This window comes from Papilio polytes, unplaced genomic scaffold, assembly GCF_000836215.1.
Source record: "Papilio polytes unplaced genomic scaffold, Ppol_1.0 DF824102.1, whole genome shotgun sequence".
Taxonomy (NCBI): domain Eukaryota; kingdom Metazoa; phylum Arthropoda; class Insecta; order Lepidoptera; family Papilionidae; genus Papilio; species Papilio polytes.
The window spans coordinates 4,220,167-4,244,309 of NW_013525102.1; the positions used below are offsets into that span (position 1 = coordinate 4,220,167).

Here is a 24,143-nt window from a genome sequence, read left to right on the forward strand (position 1 = left end):
GCAGTTAGCATAATATACTGTTTGTAATTTTAAGGAGCATTACATTTTATTCCCGTTTAAAACGTATGTTTGGCAAAGTTATCCGCTGATCGTGTCCTCGGACGGGTCACGCGAACGCAAACCCGTTCCGCGCGCACTTTCACCGCCCCGCCTGCGCCCGCGCCCGTGCCGCCCACACCCTCCCCGCGCCCCTCCCCCCGTAAACCGGCACCACCAGCCTATAGCGCCACTTGCAATATTGCATCTGTTCGCCAAATTATTAATTTTACCTTCCTGTCACGCTCAAGATACACAAAAAACTACATAATTAGCGAACCCCCATAAATATCAAACGTTAGTGTGGTTGTACCCTTTTCCTGCTCCGTTAATATCCGATTAAATTAAACCCTTGCATTATAAAAGCTGTATCGGGTCGTGTCAGATTTCGGTTGGCATAAAGTTATTTGGAATATTAAAACTATGTAAAATATAATATCCATATTAGCAAGAAAAGTTAAAAGTATTAAGAGAGGAAGTGAGTATCATGATCATCGACTACATCTGGATCGGAACGATGAACACATTGACTGGCTAAAACTAGACAATCGACGGGGCGGGCGGAAGTGTGGCAGTGGCGAAAAGCTCGCAACTGCACGAGGAGAAAGGAAGCGGCGCGCCGCGCGGCGTGATAAGGCCGGGGTGGCGCGGGTCGTGCGGGGCGCCGGCGAGCGCAGGGGGCCTGCGCGCGCACCCGCTCCCCGCGCCGCGCCGCGCGCCTCCCGTCAGTCGCCCGCCGACTCCGCTTGTGCTTGTGTGACTCGCGCTGCTCTGTGCACCGCACTCGTGCTCCGAACACGACGCGTGCCGCCCCGCTGTGGCCGCGAACCGCGACCTCTACCTTACCGGCGAAACGTTTCTCCCGACTTTCGTGTGACTTGCTATGATTTGACTTTCGAACGTTTACGCTCCCTTACCCGGCTTGTTTACCCGCTCACCATGTAAGTGATACGCTCATTCTATTAGATGCGACCAGTTTCCGTTGTCGATTTCGGAACTCGCGTTTAAAGTGCTCCGTGAAAGTTTTTGTGAGATTAAAACTAGTGATATTTTTCGACCGACAATCGGCAGCGATCTTTTCTGGCGGTGATCATCGTTCCTGCACGGAGTCGATTCGTGAGCGATTTCCGAAATTCGACGCAGAAGGTTTATGAAAAGCCGAAGACCGGAGCGACGGCGTGAACCAGTGGTGATGTCCCGGCGACTGTCGCTCCGGTCAGCACCCGCATGAGAGCTTTCGTCTCTGCGGGGCCGCCGGCTGCATCAGTATTCTCGCATGAGACCGCTATGCTTAAATGAAAATTGCCACTAACATTATAGAAAAATCCAGCCTAGTAGATATACTTCCAATTCTTACTTCTGACAAAAAAAAATCTTTTCCTGGTTTTTCAAAGTACATTTTTATTTTTCTCTCTTTAATTTTTCACATTATTAAAACAAGTATAATTACTACTTCGTACAAAAGTTCAATTTCACGTAAGTAAATAACTGTAATATCTGTATTATTAATTGAAAAACGTAAGCTTACTTCTTTCATCTAATAATATATCATAGATACCCAAATTTTACAATGCAAACACTTTCAAAAGTAGGTAGTCAAAGTTTTATCTCGTCGTTCCTAGTCTGAGATAAGTTGTCTTAATCTCGACATTGTTATCAGACCAGATTTAAAAGTATTTTGCCGATATTTCGTAACTTGAAATAAAAGCAACTAACGAATAACATTAATACATATATTTTTTACGCCAAGTACAAAATCTACAATAATATAACAAAAAAGTTAAAATCATAGCGAACTTTGCCAAAACTGGCATATTCGAACAAGTTGCTAATGTTATTGTAAAATTAACACTGTTAGTTAGAAAATCTAAAAACAAAATTCTTTTCGAAGGTAAAAATAACTTCTTAGATACTCTTATGCAAAGAAATTCAATTTTAATTGCTCTCAACACTATATTTCTATACATTATTAACTGTAACAAAACATTCTTTGTCTTTAAAAAATGCCTTAACTGAACTAATTTTTAGAAGGAAAACCCAATTACATAGCTTCCTACTAAAAATAGAATTATCTGAGTTGTAATTCCCATAGAATTAAATAAAACTCATAGAATTAATGCAACATATCAAAAACAGAATAACTGTTTTAGTAGCCGCATAAAGATAAATATTAATCCTTTCCGGATGCTGTTAATTTTACTGTAACAAATTTGTTGATAATGACACGACACATTGATAAACATAGTTTTATGCAGATTTTAATAAAAATTGGTACATCACTACTCCTGTCTCGTATATTGAATTACATGCATTAATTAGTTTAAAACTTCTACTCGGTGTAAAAAAAACACGAATTTTGTTTTTACCATTGCTTAATCTGTCACGTCAATTTTAACATAATAAAATTAATCTAAAAGAAAGCTTTACTATAATATTAAACAATAGCTAACTTCGCAATGATATTGTTAATTTAATACAAGTCGAATATTATTATGAACAGCCCTAGGGGTGTGCTGAACGAGCGCGCAAAAATGTATGTAATGTTAGCTTAGCTTGGTCGTGTGTTAATTTTTAAAGCGGCCGGTGTATTGGTTCAGTGGAGGTCCACAATGGCGCGGTTGCAACGTTTCCACGAAGGCAACAGCTGGGCTCCGCTACCTGCTCCCGACAATAAAACTTCTGTCAATAGAGCACTCGGTCCGCTGTATTATTATTGTACTATTTTATTAATTTTAAATTGAGCTGCGAAACATAGACGGATCTATAATATAATTGTTTAACTAATGTAGTTCCGTATATCTTATACCAATTGGACGTTAAAATCATCTAAACGTCTACATTTCGCAGATATTACGATATTTCAGTTTCTCAGAAAGATACAGTGATGAGATATTCTGTAATATGGATAGGTTACGTGATAAGATTTTGAATATAGCAATTTTAGCTTAAAATTACAGTTTGTCTATGGTTGTTTTATTTAGTCTGAATTAGAAAATGCCATTTTAATTTTAGTTGACTTACAAAATCCATGTCACTGAGAACGAAAAAGTACGGGCTTTTATGATTGAAGTAGAAACAAAAGACAATATAAAAAAGACAAAACAGAGAAAAAGCAGTAAAACATAATAATAATAATCTAGAAGCTAGAGTTAATCTAAAAACTGTAAGCTTATTCATATCTCCTAGTATTTTTCCTAAGATTCTGCAAACGCATCTCTTAATGTAGGTACAGAAAGTATCGTGCGCATAACGGCAGGTTGTTTAAACACAACGTTCAGTAAAGAATAACATGGCGGTTGAACGTTTCGTAGAATTAATTATCTTATCAGCGAGTATACGGATGTGACACAGGCGAAGTTGCACCAGATTACGTGGCCAAATTAATCATTGATAAGATAACCGGTGGCTTAAAAATTCGCTGGTCCCTCACAAACTCGATTTTCTTTCGTACCTACGTACTATATTACAAGTTATACCATTATCGCCTTTTGCCCGGAGTCATGATTTTTTATTACTTATCAGATAAGCGTTTGTATACGCTAGCTCCATTAGGGCGCGTTTCATGCGTTTTGCATTCCCTCCGTTTGTTGTGTTTTTATGTATTGTCGATAGGATCAATGACGCGGGTCCCATCGCGCCGCTCGATAAGGCGCACATTAACGGCCGTGCTGCAACGATAGTGTAATTTGCGCCTCGTAAATTCGAAGCCGTCGCAAATTTTTCGCCTGTGCAGCGCTAATTAGCAGTCGGCCGGCGTCCCCGGAGTCTGCTAAATGCTCCTCGCGCACGCCCCGAATGCGTTAGCAGCACTAGTTACGATGTGCCGCTCGTGCTGACGATGCCCTTTGTTTTGACCGCCGGAACTGACCTACGTGCTCACCTAATCATTCGCTTAATTGCAATGCCCAGATTATTAGATTGTCTTTTTCTATTATTATTTTTAATTTATATAGACCTCCCCGGGCGCAACATCGCTTTGCCATTCATTGTGTTGTCGAGTAGCGAGATAGCGACTTATTTAATGAAACAATATAGTATCGGTTTTTGTTACGATTGTTTAAGATTTAATCGTGCAAGCGAATAGAAAACTAAAATCATTTTATCACTATAAAAGTTTAATACAAGCCGTCATAATAATTATTTATTTTAAAATTTAACCCGTTGTAACAGTTCGGTTATATAGAGATACTAGTAGTAATAGTTGAAGCTAATCAAAGTTTCCTTAACATTTCTTACCAGCTTAACACTCTCTATAAATAGGTAATTTTAGAGGAGCCAAAGAAAAATGTAATTTTTAACAAAAATAGTAAGTGTCGTTCTCATAATGTTACTGCTTCCAATATTTCTTTTTTTTTTCTCCCTGCCAGTCTGAGTCAAACAACCACAGTCTGCCAACGCATACGGCGGCGTGCGCAGAATAAAGAATCGTATAAAATCGGGTGACATCACTTGCGACTCACACTCACAACACGCGTCGCGACGTCCGTCGCGTTAAACAATTTTATACCGTCTAACAAAGTTTTACGAACCATAATCCATTGTGTTCCTTTACCTTAAATTTGTCCCTGAACATTAATACAAACATGAGCCGAATTGACAGAAATATCAGTCATAAAAGTTTAATTTACCTTATGAATTTTGTACATCGCGTTCCAACTGCTTTGCGCGAATTTTATTCAAAATTTAACAGGATAAATGAGTATGCCAACATTATGAACATTTACTTATTGTACAATAATTACATCGCAAAATTAATACTTCCACTCGGTATTTTCCTCTAGTAGTATATGTATGTTTTAGCAGAGTGCTAATTATAATTATCTGCCACTATTTGAATTCCCTGAGGCTCGTTAAAATTCAACGCGGCCAGTTGGCACCCTTAAAGAGTGACGTATTCTGAGACAAGTGATATTATATGGTAATCGTTTCGAATGTATGCAAATGGACAATTGAACCAAATGCGGCGGAGCGTCGCAGTGCTATGTCCAATAGACCATGGTGGTGGTTTTTGCTCCGTCGTCTGCGGCCGAGCGCGCCAGCCAAGGTCGACTTTGGATCGTCGGCGGCGCGGCGCCCGGCTTGCCGTTGCCGTCGATCAATTCATGCCGGTCGCCGCTTACAATTTTTTATCGAATTGCCCCGTTTGATTGCTGTGACGATAAACCTGCCCCGAGATAACAAAAGGAAATTCGCCTCGGCCTCCATTCTTTTAGACACGACAAAAAACAATTAACTACTTATATAACGTGCCCAGTAGACATGACATTCGAAACTTGGCTAGTCAAACATTTTTATAGGTTTCAGAATTTCGTAAATTACAATTATGTTAATAAATTTTATTTGCGAATTATATATTATATTTAGCTTAAGTAAATAAACTGGAAAGATAAAACTGGCCGTTTATGAAGCTTTGCCTTGTCTATTTTCGATTTCAGCATTTTAATTGCATTTTTTTGCTTCTTGCAAGGTAAATTAGAGTTCTGTATTTTTTATAACTTAAACAATACTACATATATTTTTATAACGTTAGATAACAATATTTAGATTAATATGTAAATTCGATGTCATAATGAATCCTCAAGAACGTGTTACTTCGTATTTTGTTACTGATTAATTAATTAACATAATTTTGTTTCTAACATGTAATGCGTTTCTTGTGTATTATTAATATAGATAACAATATCTACGCAGGGAAAATCAATCTTATTTTTTATTAACATTAACGTTTATCTTCATGTATATAGACGTGGGCTTGTATAAAAGAAAAACCAATAAAAAAAGGACTTTTTAAAGATAACGAGACCTATGATATTGGACAGTTGGTAGACGTACGGTAATGTCATCCTTTCATAAAACATTGTAAATAAGAAATTTATATGCCTAGTATTGTACAAACTTAAATGTTAAAACTTTACTTCAAAATGTTAAAGATGTTACAAATTGTAACGTTTTAATAGCCACTTAAAGCGGGACAAGGTCTGTGTGACTTTTTGCATAGTACAAACAACTTATTTATATGAATACACGAAATGTCTCGACTGGCTTTAATACCAGGTAAAGAACTAACCAATATGTTAATTGAAGTCATAGCAACTCAGTAACACGGCTAACGAGATTGGCTACATCACCGTCGCGCCGATGGCAACAATGCTCCAGCAAATGTCAAGTAAAGTTCAGCGCGAGATGGCGCAGCGCAGACGGACGCGAGGCGCACTCGACTTTGCCAACATGCCGATACCGAATTAACATAATTAGACAATTTCTTGAGTTTATTATATTCAATTACGTAATGCATTAATAAGTAATAAATGTAAATATAGTCAAGTTCTTTTAAACACTTAATAGTATGTAGACACGTGACGTTTAAGGCGAGCTCCTCGCATTCTGATGTCTTGATAGCTCAGTGGTCAGAGCGCCCTCCGCGGTGGTGGGAGGCCCAGGTTCGATCCCCGGTCAAGACCCCGGATGCGGGCGAGTGGCTCGTTTGTATTCGGAAAATAATAACCCGTCGATGTTAAAACACTCGACCGCGCGCTGTTCGTGAAATATCTATTAAACTGTGCACAATAAATTCGTGGATGGCAACTTGATCGAATCGCCGATCACAAAAGCCCGACCCGAGTGTTTTTTCTCTCTCCCTTACCCACCCTTTCGTCCGACCGCTCTCAAGAGATTCTTATTTAGATTCGCTTCCGTCTGATTGCTCTTGGTAATCTTTTCACTGGGTTATTGAATGTTATCCAGCTTCGTGTGTACGAGACGTAGGCCCTAGACGTAGGCTGACGACATCGCTAGACATCATCTACTAACATCCAATTCCATTTCACTTCGATATCATTGTATTATTACTACACTTATCTTATACTAATGCTGAAATGTATTTAGTAAACTCAATTAATAACTTAGGTAAGCCTTTATTATATATATTTTTTAATATGGATATAGTATGATACGCTCTAGTGTTGGTATATATTAATAGCTGAAAGTAAAATTAACTATTCACTATATTTGCTAGATAATTTTTATCCAATAACCGATTATTACCGTTTTGGTTTTGTTTGTGCAAAGTTTCGTTATATGTTTGGCACACAACAACGATGTACAAAGGTATTTATTTATAATACGATTTTCCTTTGAGCCATTCACTGGTGTTTTCCTGTTTATATTTCTTCTAATGCATTATTCCCTCTATTACTACTTTTCATACTGTAAGCCAACTTATTAAGACAATTTTGTCCGATTTTATAGATTCGACATAAATCGGGCTATGAAAATATTATAAGATTTTGTATTTGGTTTAATTAATCAATTAATTCATCTAATCTAAAAATCTTACACTTTATTAGCATAAATACAACAGACATTTTAAAATAATAAAAGTAAAGTAACAGGTGTAAATGAAAACAATTAAAAAACGGCATTATTACAACACCTGTCATCACCAGCTTATTTGAATAATAACGAAATCGTTTTAGCCTACTTTATGGCGGAGAATAAACATATTTGTCCATTTAAAATTTATAACCTGTTAGTGAAACACCAAAGCTAGCTCCCCTGGGATAAGTCTTGGCCCCTAGTAACAACAGAACAGAAAAAATGTTATTGCATCCATATCGAAAATAAAATGTGAAGATTTATGCAGGTCGAGAAAGAGCGTCGCTGCGTTGCCGCGCACCAGGCTATTTTCAACTGGGTTATGCTTTAAATAGCACATTACGATAGGATTTGGTTTCACGAATTTTTCCCTGTTCCCGGCCCCCGGACCGTCGCGATCCGCCCGCCAGCGCCCACACAAACAATTTTTCCGCGAGATTATTCCTCGACTCGATGCTATTACTATGTATTATAAGCCACCTACGTGATGTATCATATTTTTCGAATAACAGTCGCAGAAAGTGGGTCATATCAAATAGGACTAATGTAATCTTTATTGTAATCTTTGTTATGTAAACATTTGTCAGGCCGTTACGAAGGAAAGTGCTAGTATAAACTTAAGCGACCCCACAACGCACCTGTCTGTCCATTGCCTAAACTGTAGGAAACCAATTGTAAACTGCTCAATGTTCCTAAGTAATAGCTGCATTTCTACGGAAAGTTAAACATGACAACGAAGGCAAACCAACAATAGGAGCATAGTAGCTTAATTAGTCTCGCTCTGAAATCACTATGCAAAGTGTACGTTGACATGTTCATTAATAGCAAGGCGGTAACTTCCCTAATTATTACTGAGACGCTTCGTATTTGGAGTTTAATTCCTTATAATCCTTTAATGGGTACACTGAATGACAGGTAAAAGTAGTGAAATGAATATTCTAATGCACTTCGATTATATCTACCCTGTCGCGCGCTGTACTGTACTGTAAATTCACACAAAGCTATCGCTCGCAAATAACCCATGCGAGAAAAACACGGCTCAAGACCCGTGAGCGGCCGCTGCCACCAGCTTCCTAACCCGGCAGCCGCTTCAGCTTGGCTCCGGGGCCGTCCGCCCCGAGACTAACCAGTGTGTTTTATTGTTCGCAGAGTTGAGCCGTACCGCATCACGGCTTACCTGCCGCCGCCGAGCCGCTAACCCCGCTTGCCGCGCCCCGCGCCCCGCACTTCGGCCGCCGCCATGCTCGCGCACCACACACCGCTCGCCCTCCACTAAACACGACCGCGACCCTCGACATCGACATACACATCGATACCGTACCGACGCGTGTGATAATCATTTAATACTTGTCTAAATAAGCTTGCAAAGTCGGTGTCCAGTTCTAACTCGACTAAATATATTACTAAGTACTTTTGGTGCGGAGCGCGTTTCTTCCGAAGCGGTTCTCGTCCTCGTACTCAGTGAGTGCCGCTGCAGTCCACGGCGCACCGCAGCGTTACCGGCCCGGAAGTGTATGCCCGGAGCGCCGGGCGCACTCATACCGCGGCTTATGCGCCGCGCCCACTCGGTGTAACTGAGTGTGCGACCCCCGCTCGCCGACTCCGACCGCAGAGGCAACGATGGCAACCATGGTGAACATGAATAACCTCCTTAATGGCAAAGACTCACGTTGGCTACAGCTCGAAGTGTGCCGCGAGTTCCAAAGGAATAAGTGCTCGCGGCCCGACACCGAGTGCAAGTTTGCTCACCCTCCGGCCACCGTCGAAGTGCAGAACGGAAGAGTTACCGCCTGCTACGATAGCATTAAGGTGAGTGTCCATATACAGTTTTTCAAAATGTATTAACATGTATTACATTTCAAGCTAGATGACAACCCTAATGAAAATGTTTCGCCGCCATTTTATACGCCGATCTTTGTTCCAAGGCTGGTTTAAATGACGTCATTCGCGCCACTGTGTCACCGCAGTCGAACATTGTATGGGAATTGGCATCGCGCTAACATAATGAGGCAGGACGATGACTCGACGACGCCTTCATTCGAAGCACATCTAGACGGGTTCATTTAAAAACTCACTAGTTACTTAATTAGAGACCTTTTCATATTTAGAATTTTGTATTTTTCATCCGTGTAATTTTTAATGAGATCATATACCTTATTTACCACATTTGTCATTCACAACATTCGTTACATTTTCAGTAAAGATTTGTGTGAATAGTGTAATGTGGCGTACAGTACGTGTGGCTGTTAGTTGTAGTATTATGTGATACGGCGTTATCGGGGCGAAGAGCAGCGTGATATTATTGTGTAGGTATTTCGGCCAAACATAGCGCGATAAAAATTAAAATCGACATGTAAACACGCACCTCTGCCATTGCATCGCCCGAAGCTGAAACTGATAAGGCAGTCGGCGGCCATACCAAATATTGGAAAAAATACTGTTAAATTTCGTAACAAGTGCACTTGTTTATTCGTTTTTGTCAAATTGCATCATTCAAATTGTTTTACATTTATTGCACTTTGCACTATATTTAGACTGATTGTTTAAAATCAATTACATAAATTCGTATCGTAGTGCCGACAAAGAAATTCTATTATATTATTTTGTTTTTAATCATTTTTTTAAATGTACTTTGCTGCTCGGTTGAATAATGCGATCTATAGATAAAACATACGAGGATCCGAGTAGGCTCTGTAAAGGTTTCCACTGTGAAAGACGGCACGTCTGTTGACGACGGTCGTTACATTCAATGCGACCGCTGCGTCCCTGTCGCGCGTGTTGCCTCGGGGTAACGTACTGTCACCAGCCGATGACGGAGATTCCATTTAATGTCTCTTTGTTGCATCAGTGCAACATTTGATGTATCTAACAATTGTATTTTGGAACAGAAAATATCATTGTTATTACTCCTTACATAGTAAATGCAGAATCTGAAAGATGACAACAGTTGACAATGTTACTAGTTGACGTAAAAAATTATGACCTTCAAATGACGAAACAAACTAATAAAAATTAAGTAATCAACGAGCACATTCTATGCGAAGTTATCTTTATCTACGTACTTGTGAATTACGTAGATATGGTAGACTGGTCGTAAATGAAATTTCTTCATTCTGCGAGGAATCTAGGATAGGCAGGGTGGGGTAGTGGGCGTCGTATTGTGTGAACTATAGGTGCTATCAGTTTTGCTCAGACATGTGTGAAGATCGTTGTGGTAATTCGCTTAAAACCGGGCATCATGTATAGTCCGAGACGTTAAACAATGGGCTAGCGTGCATTGTGCGGCCTTTGTGCACCGGAGTACCGCACATTCCATACAATGACGTTGCCGCCTCGCCGCTGCGCTGCCGCGGCCGCCGCGATCTTATCTACTCTTTGAGAGCATCTCCTCACTCTTGTTGCTTATTGGGTCTTGAATCTGCAAGACAATCTACTGTCCCTCTTTGTCACACACGAAGCACGTCTTTCATTCATATGGTTGCTAATATTATGTAACTTAAATGGCAAACATATTACTTGCCTTATTTGATTATTTTTCTTATTCATCCTAAAACACCTATCCATATTTTTACTTAAATTATCCTAGTAATAATAATTCTTAACATGCTAACTAGCATACCGAGTGATAAGCGCGTTTTTTATGATAAAATTAATAATCTGACCTTCGGAACTTGGATAAAACAAAACTGCTTTTTTATTAAAATTATGTTAAATTATCTGCTTTATCATTTTAAATAACAATGCAGACATTTATTAATTTGCAAGTTAAATTCACTGGATACAATAATATTGGATAATACAGTTTCTATAATTAATTATATTTTTTAATTGGTCAACGTATAGTGGGTATTACTTTATCATATGTACAGTGTAAATCACACCATTTAATTAGGGTTTAATACCTTAACTGATTGCGTTAAATGAAATTTAATACTGATGTAGAAGTCTCGTTTTATGTTTGCACAACAAACCAATAAATTAAAGCACCGATATCGCAGTAACAACGGCGGTCTCTGTCGGAGACGCGACGTCCAGATATCTAGCCGACGGAGATAAACAAGCGACCTCACCCGGCGCCACTTCACCACTGTCGCTTTGTTGCACATTCACTATATTGTCCAACTAATCACAAAGAAAAAACTGTATCGCCTTTGCAACGAACCTTATCATGTCCCTTCTCCATAAGCACTTCAAGTTTGAAAATGTTTTCATTCGCATTCAATTATTTCCAATAATAACATTCTTCCAAGCATTTTATTAATAATTTTTCATTCAATCTTTGAACTCTCCTACACTTATTAATAACTTTACCGGACATAAAACAAAGAAACGTAATAATCAGATAATGTAAATATTGTGTTAAGTCATTTTTAATTCTCTTATGAATTATCTAATATTTATTGAATCTACGAAATGTTAGGGTGCGTTAAAAGCCCGCATAAAGAACTATGCGATTCGTTAACGTCTGCCATGATCAAGTCTTCAATTACGCAATATGACGAGGGGTCATATTAGATTAGGCTCCGTGTTGTGTTGATTAAACCGAACTTATTGCCTTATTCAGTTAAGCTCACCCACGCGCGTCACCGAATCTCCAAACAATACACCTTTGCGAACAGAACTGGATTTTTAATGTCTCACCTTAAAGGTCACTGTCTATTTAGTTAGATTAATACGTACAGCTATAAATAAATGACCATGACCACACTACCTAACATAACTAAACTAGCTTTCACCCCCGACGCCGTCCGCGTGGAATTAAAAAAACACAAAAGTAGCCTATGTGTTCTTCCAGACTAACCTCTACATCTATACCAAATTTCATCGAAGTCCGTTGAGCCGTTTAAGCTAACAAACATCCATCCATCCATCCATCCATCCGTCTAAAATTTCACACACATAATGTTAGTATGATTGTGTGGGTTGTGATAAATACATATTGCTCATCAGGTTCAGTAAATAGTTAACGTAATATAAAAAACACTTATCCTGAAAAAAATTCAGTTTAAGTAAAAATTTAAGCTTGCATGTCTTATTTTTATTCATTCTAAAGATAAATGGTATAATATCAAAAGAAAAATTAATAGACAAGATGTAAAAGTCTTTGCAAAGTTGACACTTTGAAAAACATGTTTCGCAATGATTACGTTATGAATTCGCCACGGGCTGTGTGGCGTGGTGTGGACGGTGCGGTGTAGTGTAGTGTTTTGTTAACAAGCCGGTGACTACACCACGGTCAACTGTTGCATGCCCGACTCTTATTACATGTTTCTTTCCGTTTATGCTGATAATGCTCTTACGGACAAATACTTACACGCTTATTACTGTTGTTGCTAGGTATGACGTCACTCGGCTAAAATAGATGACAATGTTAATTCTTGCATCATAAAATGATTTGATGAATGTTTGTTATTGAGAAAATAATTTTTTTTCATTTGATCAGACGTATAAATATAGTAATATTCTAAGCATTGGCACTCAGTATCTAAGTATGAACACTGTTTTCTTTGAAAATTCTTTGATTATTAATAGATTTTTTTCTTAGATTTGAGACGTCGGAGCGAGAGTGTGTGGGCTGGTACTAAATATAATTTGCGAATAATTGTAGAAGTTACTTCGAATAAAACTCGTTCAAAAATACCTTAACTTTAATAAATGTTTAATTTTAATAATCGCCAGGAAAATGTACAAATGGAAAAATTTAAACATTTGGAATTGTTACCTAATCAGAATCTTGCTTGCACTGTGTTTTCTATTGTTTGAAAATGTTGTGTAAAATATTATTTAAGGCTCAAATATTAGGCGAAAGTATTCTGCTATGGACGCAAACGCGGCCTAAATATACTTCGGCCACTGAAGTATAAATTGTTCCCAATTACTCCTACGGTGCATGAAGAACTTGCATATTACCGAAGTATTTTCTTGATATTCGACAACATTCTATGCAAAATAATTCTTATTTTTATTCTATAAATCGTTTAAAATCACATAGGAGATTTGTTTCTTTGTCACCGTTGGTAAATGCAATGTAATCAACAGGATCGCGTCACTTGAAAACTCGGATGCGACCCGCTCGCAGTGAAAACACGAAACTAACCGGGACCGGTAATAATCGATCGCAGAGGCTTTATTTAGCCGCCACACAGAGATAACCGTCTACCGGGCGGCTAGTTGCGAACGACTCGCCACGTTCAAAAGCTAGCTGATCTCGTGCCCACGTTTCCTGTTTTGGAGTACTTGCACAAGCTTTGAACTTTGCAGACAACCGATAGATGACTCTTACGCGTTATTTATTCATCACAAGCGCGACACGGACGTGTAGCGTTAAAAGTCAATCTATTGAAGCCGCACACGGCGCGTTATTCATTATTTATCTATGGCCAAATATAGCAAACCAACAAAAAAGGCTTAGGTATCGATCCGTAATTTTAACTAGATTTGAACGTTGTCTGATTATTTTTGTCGTGTTAAAGATTACAGCGATAGAGTTGAGAGCAAATAAAATGTGATCTGGCGAGGTCACCGCGCGCAGCGAGCTCGAGAATGTCTGCGAGGTAAGCCGACACCCGGTAGGTAGGTGAGCAGTAGACGCGACCGAGACGGCGGTGGCGGCAGCGGCCTGTTCGGATAACAGGCCGTGGTCGCGATACCCGACACGCACCGCACTCAGCACGCCTAATTAATCTACATATCTCATGCGAAAACCGTTATAATGAGCGAACTAGATATTTATTTATTGTTCATGAATTATGCAGACTAATTGCAACTCATAGGCAGTCATACACACCGGCTATTTCATTATCTTATTTGAATGAGATTAATTCCTGAAGCGTTTCGGCTGGCATTCATTAAGTCGGCGCAGCGCCGCAGACGCTTCGCATGCCGCCGTCTGCATTAGTTTTAAAAATCACTTAATCTGACCTGGATTGAACGCCAGCCTGCTTCGAATAATTGCTGCATAAATTGTCGTTCCCGATCCATATTGTACTGACTGCTGTTTCGTAAGATTTTTATGCCGTGACTACTCGTGCACATGTTGTTTTTTCCTTCAAACAATTAAATTAATGAGACAACAAAAGTTTACGTAGATGAATGAATGGTGGAACCTGTCATGGTTTGATATTAAAATTTACTTTTTGTATTTTAATTTGTCAATCAAACATATAGATGTAACGACATGTATTAGAATTTCGTGGTTTTTAGGTTGCACCGTATCCCAAAGCGTTCCGCAGTTATAAATAACAGAATTTAATAAGATGTCCAACTTTCACATCGCGTGATAAGTGGGGTGTCACGTTCCGTTCGCTCTCCGATTTCGCCATTCGCCATTCGAATTGCACCGGTGTCGGCGCCCGCCGCGCCGCGCCGCGCGCTCCCTGCACCGACCACGGCCGCCGCCGATCTTGCGACACGCTGCAAAACATTCTGCCGTTACTTAATTACTGCACTCTTATACAGATTGCATTACGAAATTGTTTTTATCGACCCCAAAATCAGCACACTTGTCCACTTAACTTTTTATTTTAATATCCATTTGCTCCTTCGTATTACAAATTGAATGCTAACAAAATGTTTTTCATACGGAATGCTGACGTGACCGCTCAGTGTGCTTTCTAAAAACGCTCGCCTCTATATTTAATCTTTCTGTCTGCGCGCCGAGCGCAGATGAAAAATTCTTCTGACCTGTTCATTACGAAAAAGTATGTTTAACTTCTACCTAATTTAAGAGTTGTTTATTTAGACTACTACTTACTACAACTGATTAATAATTAAAACAATAAGTCCTACTAAATTTAACTCAATTACTACAGTAGGTACAGGAACGGTACAGTGTTAACATAGTCACCCAGAAGGAGAATACGAATAGAATCACACTTCAAAATTGTTCAATTCGTTTAGCCTACATGCGACTTTTGCGAAACGGACAAATGTACAACCCCACTTGTATAGACACTTTCATACCCGTGAAACACATCACCCGTCTGGGCGAAGCTTAATTAGGTGCCCGACACTTTCGACATTGCAGCCACAATGTTTCATTAAATACTTCAATCGATTGCGTAACCTATTATACGAGTTGGAACAAAATCCACAGTAATTCTCACTTAAGTTAACATTTCCAGAGTCGTCAATAAAAAATACCACGAATGGTTCGCAATGAGAAGGGGCGGCGTGCGGCGCATTCCTACATGCCGCGCATTTCCATCCGATATTGCGCCGCCATTATGCCCTGCTCCTCTCCCCCCGCCGCCGCCCCGCACGCCCTTTAATTAAACGGTGAGGCCCGAGAGACACGTCTCCACAAGCTGAAAATCACGTAAATATCACTGGAGTTACTCCTCGCCACCTGAAACACTCCATTGATAAGGGAAAGGTTCTACACAGACCGACAAACATGAATGTAACATTTCGCTTTATACGCGTTTGATAGTACATCGTATAGTGAGATTTTAAGAAATAGTAAGCTAGAATTTGTTCGTAGCTAGCAGTTTTTTGTCCCCCGGGCTCCGAGCGAGGCTCTCTTAATGTCTCCCTCGAGAAGTTGACTGAAATGCGAAAGGCTTTATTTGTCCTCTCTGTGTACAAAGTTTCATTTGGATCCAATAGGTCGCGTGCTAGTAAAAGACGAGGAAATAACCCCTAGAGCTTCTTTATTTTCGTTGTGGTGATTCTTGTAATAATTGAAGGCGTCACTCTAAGATTTGCCAGGTAAAACGATGCGTGTAATTTAACAACATTAACCTCGTTTCTCAACACATCCGTAATAAAATAAAGACGCCTCGAACGGGGCCCGTAATGGCGTCAGCAAATCCAAGGAGCGGGGTGCTAGGTAATGAGCACGAGTTTATCTGTGCTCATTTGCATGCGGAGTATACCAGCGGCGACCTTGCCATCTTGCTGCACGCTTCACACAAATAGATACTTTCCGGTCTAACTATAATATCTTCAACTAGCCCATTGCGAGGTAAAGAACATAGAGGACCTTTAAATAAGGATAAATTAGATACTTGATACCAATACCATTCATATTAATTACTATTTTCTGACCCCGTCAAGCTAAATAAAAATAAATCTAAAAGTTTGTTAAGCTGTATCTGTCCAACCCTTACCACAGTCATCGTGAGAGATACTACCTTCTTTGGTCCTCTCATTTGAATTCAAAATAATAAAACTTGATATTTAAAAGGCAAACATCGAACGAGCCATGTGTTACATTAAGAGAGAAACGTCTACTTTGATCCGAGCACATGTGTCAAAGACGCCGAGCACGACCAAAAACGTTCTCACGCTCCTGCAAAACGAAAATCATGATCGAAGCATTCGCGTTATTTCAACACAATCGATGGTGCATTTATGCCGAGCGCTTGCCACGTTTCGAACAGCCGTCAAATCGTTGACCCCGCAATCTTCCAAAAAGTCGACGACGAAACTGTGCTGGGACAATGCGCTGCGCCGGCCGTGTACGGTAGTGAGCGAGCTCTCGGTGAGATCGTATCGGTGCTCGTGAGCCAGCGGTGACATTCTTCGCGATCGCTATCCGTACTCAGGTCGATAGTAGCCGTCTACTTGAATTACTTAAATCGACAACGGATCGCTTCGCAAAAGTGCATTTTGTGCCGAGGGCAAATCTCTCCGTCGATGTGCCGCGCTTTGGACCCTCCGACGCTTTACATGACAATTGCCAAGTTTCCGAGGCGCGGCCAGATATCGCTACATTTCGTAGCTGTTGTTTTCGCTATCCCTGTAGCTTGTGGAAAAAAATACAAATTGTTAACTTAAATATCTGTACATACAATACTGCTTATTTTTTGTTTCTTCATGGTACATAGGCACAAATGTGAGAAACGACATTTTTATAAGATTAAAAACGATTAGTTTAAATTTGAAACATGACTCTAAACAAAAATGTTCTTGCCAGCGCTGTAATTATTACACTTACCTATACAAGTCTGTAGGACTAATGTTTATAAATTAGGAGAATACTGTCATAGATATGAAACAGAGCCCAAAGGTTTTCTATTACGTAATCGTATATTACAGGTGTTCAGATTTCATTATACGATATGTTTGTTAAACATTGAATCAGTATTAGATTCATATTCATCCTCATGGTTCTAATTCGATTACATTATTAACTTTTTTTTGACTGTACAACTCCATTTAGATTGTAGTTCAATTGAACACAATTGAAACGGTAGTCTTTTGCTAAAGAACAACAAAAAAAAAGTCAACGAGTCTGACGTATCCCGAAAGAAACTGTGTACAGTCCAGTGTGTACCTAAGAGTGTACGAGAGAATACATGTTGACAAAGAACTGCGGCTTGTTACAATTACCGTAACGTTTGATGTTGATAAATAATGAGTACCGTATTACCGTATTGCTGGTCACGAAAGACACTTCAATTGCTTAAACAAATCATTGCTATTCAAATCACTCTGGTCCAAATCCATTTCAAATTATCCGAAATTTGGATAAAATATTTTTTGTGTTTTGTTTTAACATCTTTTTTAAGTATTCATCTTACTACTGTAATTATAGTTGTCTAGTGGTCACTTTAGCAGAATCTAATTTTAATTTTTCTCATAAATGTACATAAGGGTCTCCCTTACTGACCATAAATCGAGATTGCCGCAGTTAAAATGTTAAGTTTAACGCATAAGTATTATTAACTGAGTCACATTTGTTGTAACAAAGTGAAAGTCGCGGGAATCAACATTTTATACTGACATTTACCTTAGTGAAAGGCGCGAAAGTTTGTCGAGAATAATATATGTTACGCTTCTTAATAGGCAGTTGTTAACATAATAAAAGTCTCTGTTTCAGCGTTGGAAGGGGTCAATAAGTGCGGGTGAGACGGGGTGAGGGAGTTTTGGCTCTTCTTTCGCGACCGGGTTTGCATAATTGAATACTAGCATTGTCTAGTCGCGTCACGCGCACCTCCACCCGACTTAGCATCCCTAATTGCCTTACGTATTATTTGCCAATTAAAGTATATTCTCATTGTAAACGTGACATGAAATAATTATAACTTTGATAAATGAAGTTGTATGCAATTTAAAACCCCCTAAACATGTTATCCGATCAAATTTTAGATTTTATTGAACTGAATGATAGAAAGATATAACTAGCATAGATTTATTAGAACTCAAATGTGACAAAAATCCAAATCCAACTGCGTTGGGAAACAATCAGTAACAAAAGGCAAATATGACCAACTTTTAAAATCCTTCGTAAGAATACATCACGACTTGGAATCATACACTAAATTCTAAATAGATTAAAAGCTTAATGAATAACAAAAGAAGTAATAAACGTCAAATTTAATTATATTGGATAATGATGAGTATCTTTGTTAAGAAATTACCGGTTACCGTTTCAGTGTCGATAGCAATTTGTGCGAAAGGTTTGCTATGTTGCTGTAATGTAATACATTTACTTGAAGCGATTTTCCCTTCCACAATCTTAAGTATATTGCATGAAGAAGTTCACTGAGAAATATCAACAGGTAACATTTTGTATTTTCTACAAACCAAAAAGTTCTAAACACAAGGGAACTGTCGAAATGTAATCCAGATTATGAACTAAGTTGAGATACTCCTCGTTATAGAAATAGCTGTTCGATAAATTAATTCACATTTGTAGTGCAGAATTCCATAACGTTTGAGCTGAGGTCCGCGTAAAGCGTTAGGAATTCAAGGGCAGTTGTGTCGTGTAGAAATCGAGTTCCTGATCCGTCCAGGAATGGCTCGCAGCCTCCCGCCCGCTCCCGCCGGCTCGGCTGGAATGCGTGCAAAATAAACGAGTATAACCGGTTTCCTTGCGCATCGCCCGCTTTGTCCACTCGGAGGCAGACACGGCCTTTCCCCGTCCCTTTCGCACGCTCAGATTTTAAAGTTTACTTATCACCACTTCACTGCTCCACAGAAATGCTCTAACAGCTTTGATAAATATTCAAACATTTTTGGCGCTCGTTTGTATCGATCTAAAACTGGAAACTAGTATAAATGCGGCCCATACAATTTGCACCACAAAAACCACAACCATCGTATATAATTGATAGACAATACGCAAATACTTGTCTATGTGTCTAAATATTTTTGATAGCTCTGCTTTTACATATATAGCACTTTTATAATTGTCTATTAGCGAGGTTTTTTCTACTTTGTGTGTTTTCAGGCCACGGTAAAGACATGCTAATATAATTTGCACTTAAAGAGCGAGTGTTGACGTCCAAGGCGATGTGTCATGTATAAAACGACAACAGAAGCTATCTGATAGTCGACGACGACGGCTATAAATCTTGTGATAGGCGACGTGATGCATTGCCATCGATCCAATCGTACGCAAACTATCCCGCTATTACAGTCGGACATTATCAACAATATACATGTTGCCAGTTTAGTCATATCGTCTTATAATTAAATATTTATGAACTTCCTTATTGAAATGGCCTAATGATGCGTATTTATTGCGATGTGCCGTGGCCCGAAACTGGTTCGGTGGTCGTGGCGGGCCGTGTATGGAAAGCGTTCATGCCGAAAAGAACACCGGCGCCGAGAGGTCGGCTGACTGGCTGACTGCGAGTCTCTCGGCGGTGCAGGCGCCCGCGGACGTCGACCGGATTAACGCTGACTCACACCATCTGTCCCTTTCCAATTACCTCAATTTTAAGTAAGAGACCGATTCAGGTCACGATTAAGTGTGTATAATGTCTGGCTAACAATGTTATTCGTGGTAGGTAAACAATTGCGAATTGCGACAAATTGCCAAATATATTAGCGTTATGTTAAAATTAGTTGTACCATGAGCCAAAATATCACACTTGTATTTCGTAACTGATTGGTGAATCAATTCATATTCATTTGTAGAACTTGTTCTTTTTTTTATGTCGTTAGTTACGCAAACCACATATTAGGTGTGACAATTTTTGTATGTCAAAATTCTTTTATATTAGTACAGCAATAACCAACCAACTTTTTTTATAACAATGATCAAATCGTTCTAATATCTTGTGAAATAATAACGTAGTATAATGTGTATATGCAGCAAATATTTGTTACAAAAGGAAAATGACGACATAAGATAGACTAGCGAAATAAAAAGCAACCTCGTTGACTTCACACTTGGCTCGTTAGCTCAGCAATTCTTCTATAGTATATGTGTGTGACCATGAGAAAGCAATTCACGACTCATTTTCTGTCCCTTTCTCGTTACTGTTGCACTCAAAATGGAATTAAAGGGAGCAATACTCATAGTGCTAATTTTTTTACTTTACAATTTCAACCTTGTAACAACTTAGATATTAATATTATTTATGTTCTAATATGAACAGAAACCGAACCGAATTCAAGTGTAATTAGAACCGAACCTACCAAACTTAATATGTTATACGATCGGTATAATTTGGAAAGTAGATCTATTGGAGCAATATTAAAATTTGGGATGAGACTCATCTAACCTCTGACCGTTTATCTTTTACGGTTCTTGCGGAAGTACATAAAATGAATTGCTCTTTCCACTTTTTCCCCTTTAGTTCGGAACAATATCATTACAGCGGCACTAAAACGCTTCCGTATCAGGTGATTTTCTGATTCACTTTGATCGCGGAGGCGTTCGCGCCAAACCGTTCGGATGTGTAATGAGTCGTCGGAAAACTGACGCGAGCCGAGCGTTAATTATTGAACGCTCCCACTATGAACAGTATATTGAGTGGATAAGGTTTTATTCCGGGACCGGGAGAGTATGTGGTGCGATTATTATCACGGCGCTATAGCGCGGCGCGTTGCGGCAGCGGCGCGTGGCGCGTGCTGCGACGCCGAGCAGACTTTTTGTCGGCCGGTTCGTTAGGCGGCGCGAGGTGGCGCCGGCGCGGCACTCGTGCTCGAGTGCGCTCCTCCAACTCTTTAACTGCCTACATGAAGGACGCTTCACAGTGCACTCTCCTATTATAAACTGCTCTTTTAATGGTTTGCGCCGATTTTAATTATTCTCTCGATTTTATTTTCGAGTTCGTTTGTAAGAGAACGAGACGCCGCGCCGTTTCTCGTTCCAAATTTACTCGCATTTACTGTTCCACCGGTCAAAATGTTAATTCAGCTTCTAAACGTTGGTAAATTCAATTTAGCGAATTTCGTATTTCACATTAGTGTTTACTTATCAGAGTTTGGCGGCTTGTAAAGGGGTTTGTGCATTAAAAACTTCACGTAGTCATGCGCGCCGATGGGAGTTTTGGGTATGATTACTCGCACAGGGCTCGCTGCTCCAACGTCCGATGTTATGGTGAAAACGAACGATGTGCGCGATCGTTCCACTATCATTCAGGAGAGGCAAATTTGTACAGTAATCCCGTTAGTTCGCAATAGGCCGGCTGCCCCACACGGTACAACAACAAAATCTATTAAGTACGCCAGCTCACTGCATGGCCGCTGTAATGCAACGTGTAGCAATACTTCCCCGCCCGCGCTCCGCCCGCACCCGCGGCTGCTGATTACCACACGCACAATATCCACCAAATTGGATAATACACTTAAAATACAATCGCGCTATGAACGCTCCGTAATCTAGTGACGCGGCTGCCGATGAGCATATTAATTTGTCGCGGAAATAGGATTAGTGTGCGCCGGGGCGGCGGGGCCGCAGGGCGGGAGGGGCTTGCGTGATGCGATCACTGGCTTAGTGTGTTGATTCAAACCTCCCGGCCTCTTAAAATTACACCCCATTTTGTTTTGATAGGCATCGCAGGGGATATGCGCTGTCTACACTAAATAATCCAAACGATCGTGTGCAGCGGCGTAGTCTTGCATTGTCTCAACGGGCACCGAAGTTATGCTGGATTTTATACCGATAAACATCATCGACGGAATAAATTTAATTAACTCTCTTGTTTAGGCATGAATGACCAGTTAATATTTAAGAAAGGGTTAGGTACATTAAAGTTTCTTCACCGACACTTCGGGAATTAATTTAAATCTCAACTCGTTCTTCTACGTTTTAACGAACATATCGTTGTGTGTGTAAACTTTTACGACTGTGTCATGATATGACTATTACATATTACAAGGAGGTTTTCATTCTAATAAATTTTTTTTTATTAATGACATGTATAATTAAAAATCAAGAATTACGAATATTATAAATGACGTAAGTGTTAAGTGAAAGCATCATATAACGACAGCGGAAGCTTATCATTTCTTAAATTCGTTGCCTAATGAGTAGTGAGAGGCAAGTGAACAGGCTGTCCGCTGTAGCGAGCGATATTTCTTAGTTTGTCGGGAGAATCGTGACGCCCACTTGCGACCGCCGCCGTCTTCCAACTTTCTAGGCGTCGCCGTCGCCGTCGCCTCGGAGTGTTTCGTTTTGTGTAAAGTTTTAAACTGTGCGCTTTGGGTTCTTTATTGTCTTGGCTTGGATCTTCTATTTGCGTGAAATTTAAACATCCACTATTCCCAGCAAATCGCTGCGAACCGACTTTCGAGTCCCCGAAGTTGTTACAGCGAGCGCGACACAGGCACTAAAGAGTTTCGTGAATGCCGGGCTTATGTAAGGAACAACGTCTTTATTTTGCGTCTTAGTAACGAGCGACGACCGTTATTTGCGTTATGTGTACACACTACTGGTTTTTAGCTCCGCCTTGTGACTGTATCACGCTCCTCCTTTTTTATCTTGCCCTTCTTTTCACCATTGGATTAATATCTTACAATTGTACGCAATTCTTCAACTTACAAAATTTAGGTCGCACTATATCTGTGCTTTTATGTAACGTTATTTTAAACATTTGAAAAGATGAATGTTTGTCGAGATGGCCATTCAGAAAGCGTAGAAGTGAACAAGCAAGATTAGGTCGAAGACAGTCCGTCCCCTCTTCCGATGTGATACAAATTTTAGCCGGCGGCCGCGACGGACGCCGCCTGTTTCAACTTGTTACTCACTTGTGATGTATTGTTGTTTTTGCGCAGTTGTAAACATCACGCTCGGAAAGTTTTGGGTTGAACCTTTCCTGTGTACATTTGATGAGAGCAAAACTTTGCGACAATTACACCTCGTGGTGACATCCATGCCTTGTTATTATATCTGCTAGAGTCCACTAACATGTGTTCATTGTAAAGTTTTTACAATCTTCGCTGCACAGTTTTCACCGTTTTCACCGTCTCAGTTTGTTGCGGTGCTTCTCTGAACCCAATTGTTATTATCCTTCGCGCTGCTCTATTGTGTGATTCGAGTTTACAAAGTTCGTGGTAGATAAAGCAACTATAGTAATACTGGAGAAAAGCTACGTTATGTTGATTGTATAAGGTCATTATGTTTTTTCATTATTGAAACTATGAATGATAATTATAAAATAGTATAAGATTAAGATTATTGAGGCCCGAGTAGATATATGTCTAAAAGTCTTTTAATTAGAGTACATGTAATATCGTAATGTATTCAAGTTGAATTTAAATACTTAATAAAGCTAAAAACATTTTTTAAAATATCAAAACCACTAGAGACACCGGAAGCTATAGCAAAGCACATTCAAATTAGTGGTGAACAGTTGTTAATGAATGGCGACAGATTGTAGGGCGTCATTGTGCAGGATTACAGAAGCGGAGCTCGATAGTGAAACAATGGCCGGAGCCGCCGGTTTACGAGCCGATCTCGAGCGAGATAGCGCCGGGATGCAGGGAATAAACAGCGCGTAAAGTCATCTGCGATTAAATCCCCGAACGCTCCCGGTGCTTGCGCCGCTCCC

The 24,143-nt window shown here is 39.8% G+C and overlaps 1 protein-coding gene across 4 annotated transcripts in view; it reads left to right on the forward strand.

Moving 5' to 3' along the window:
• Window positions 1-747: 747 nt before the first annotated feature.
• The window catches only part of LOC106099578 (protein muscleblind), a 59,838-nt gene continuing 36,442 nt past the window's right edge, over window positions 748-24,143 (forward strand). For 3 of the 4 annotated variants that reach the window (XM_013278142.1, XM_013278143.1, XM_013278145.1), the window contains exons 1-2: window positions 748-977; window positions 8,560-9,219. In XM_013278142.1, the coding sequence (XP_013133596.1) occupies window positions 9,031-9,219 (189 nt within the window). In that variant the 5' untranslated portion in view covers window positions 748-977; window positions 8,560-9,030. The remainder of the gene's footprint in view (window positions 978-8,559; window positions 9,220-24,143) is intronic. The other variant, XM_013278146.1, reaches the window with a different exon arrangement.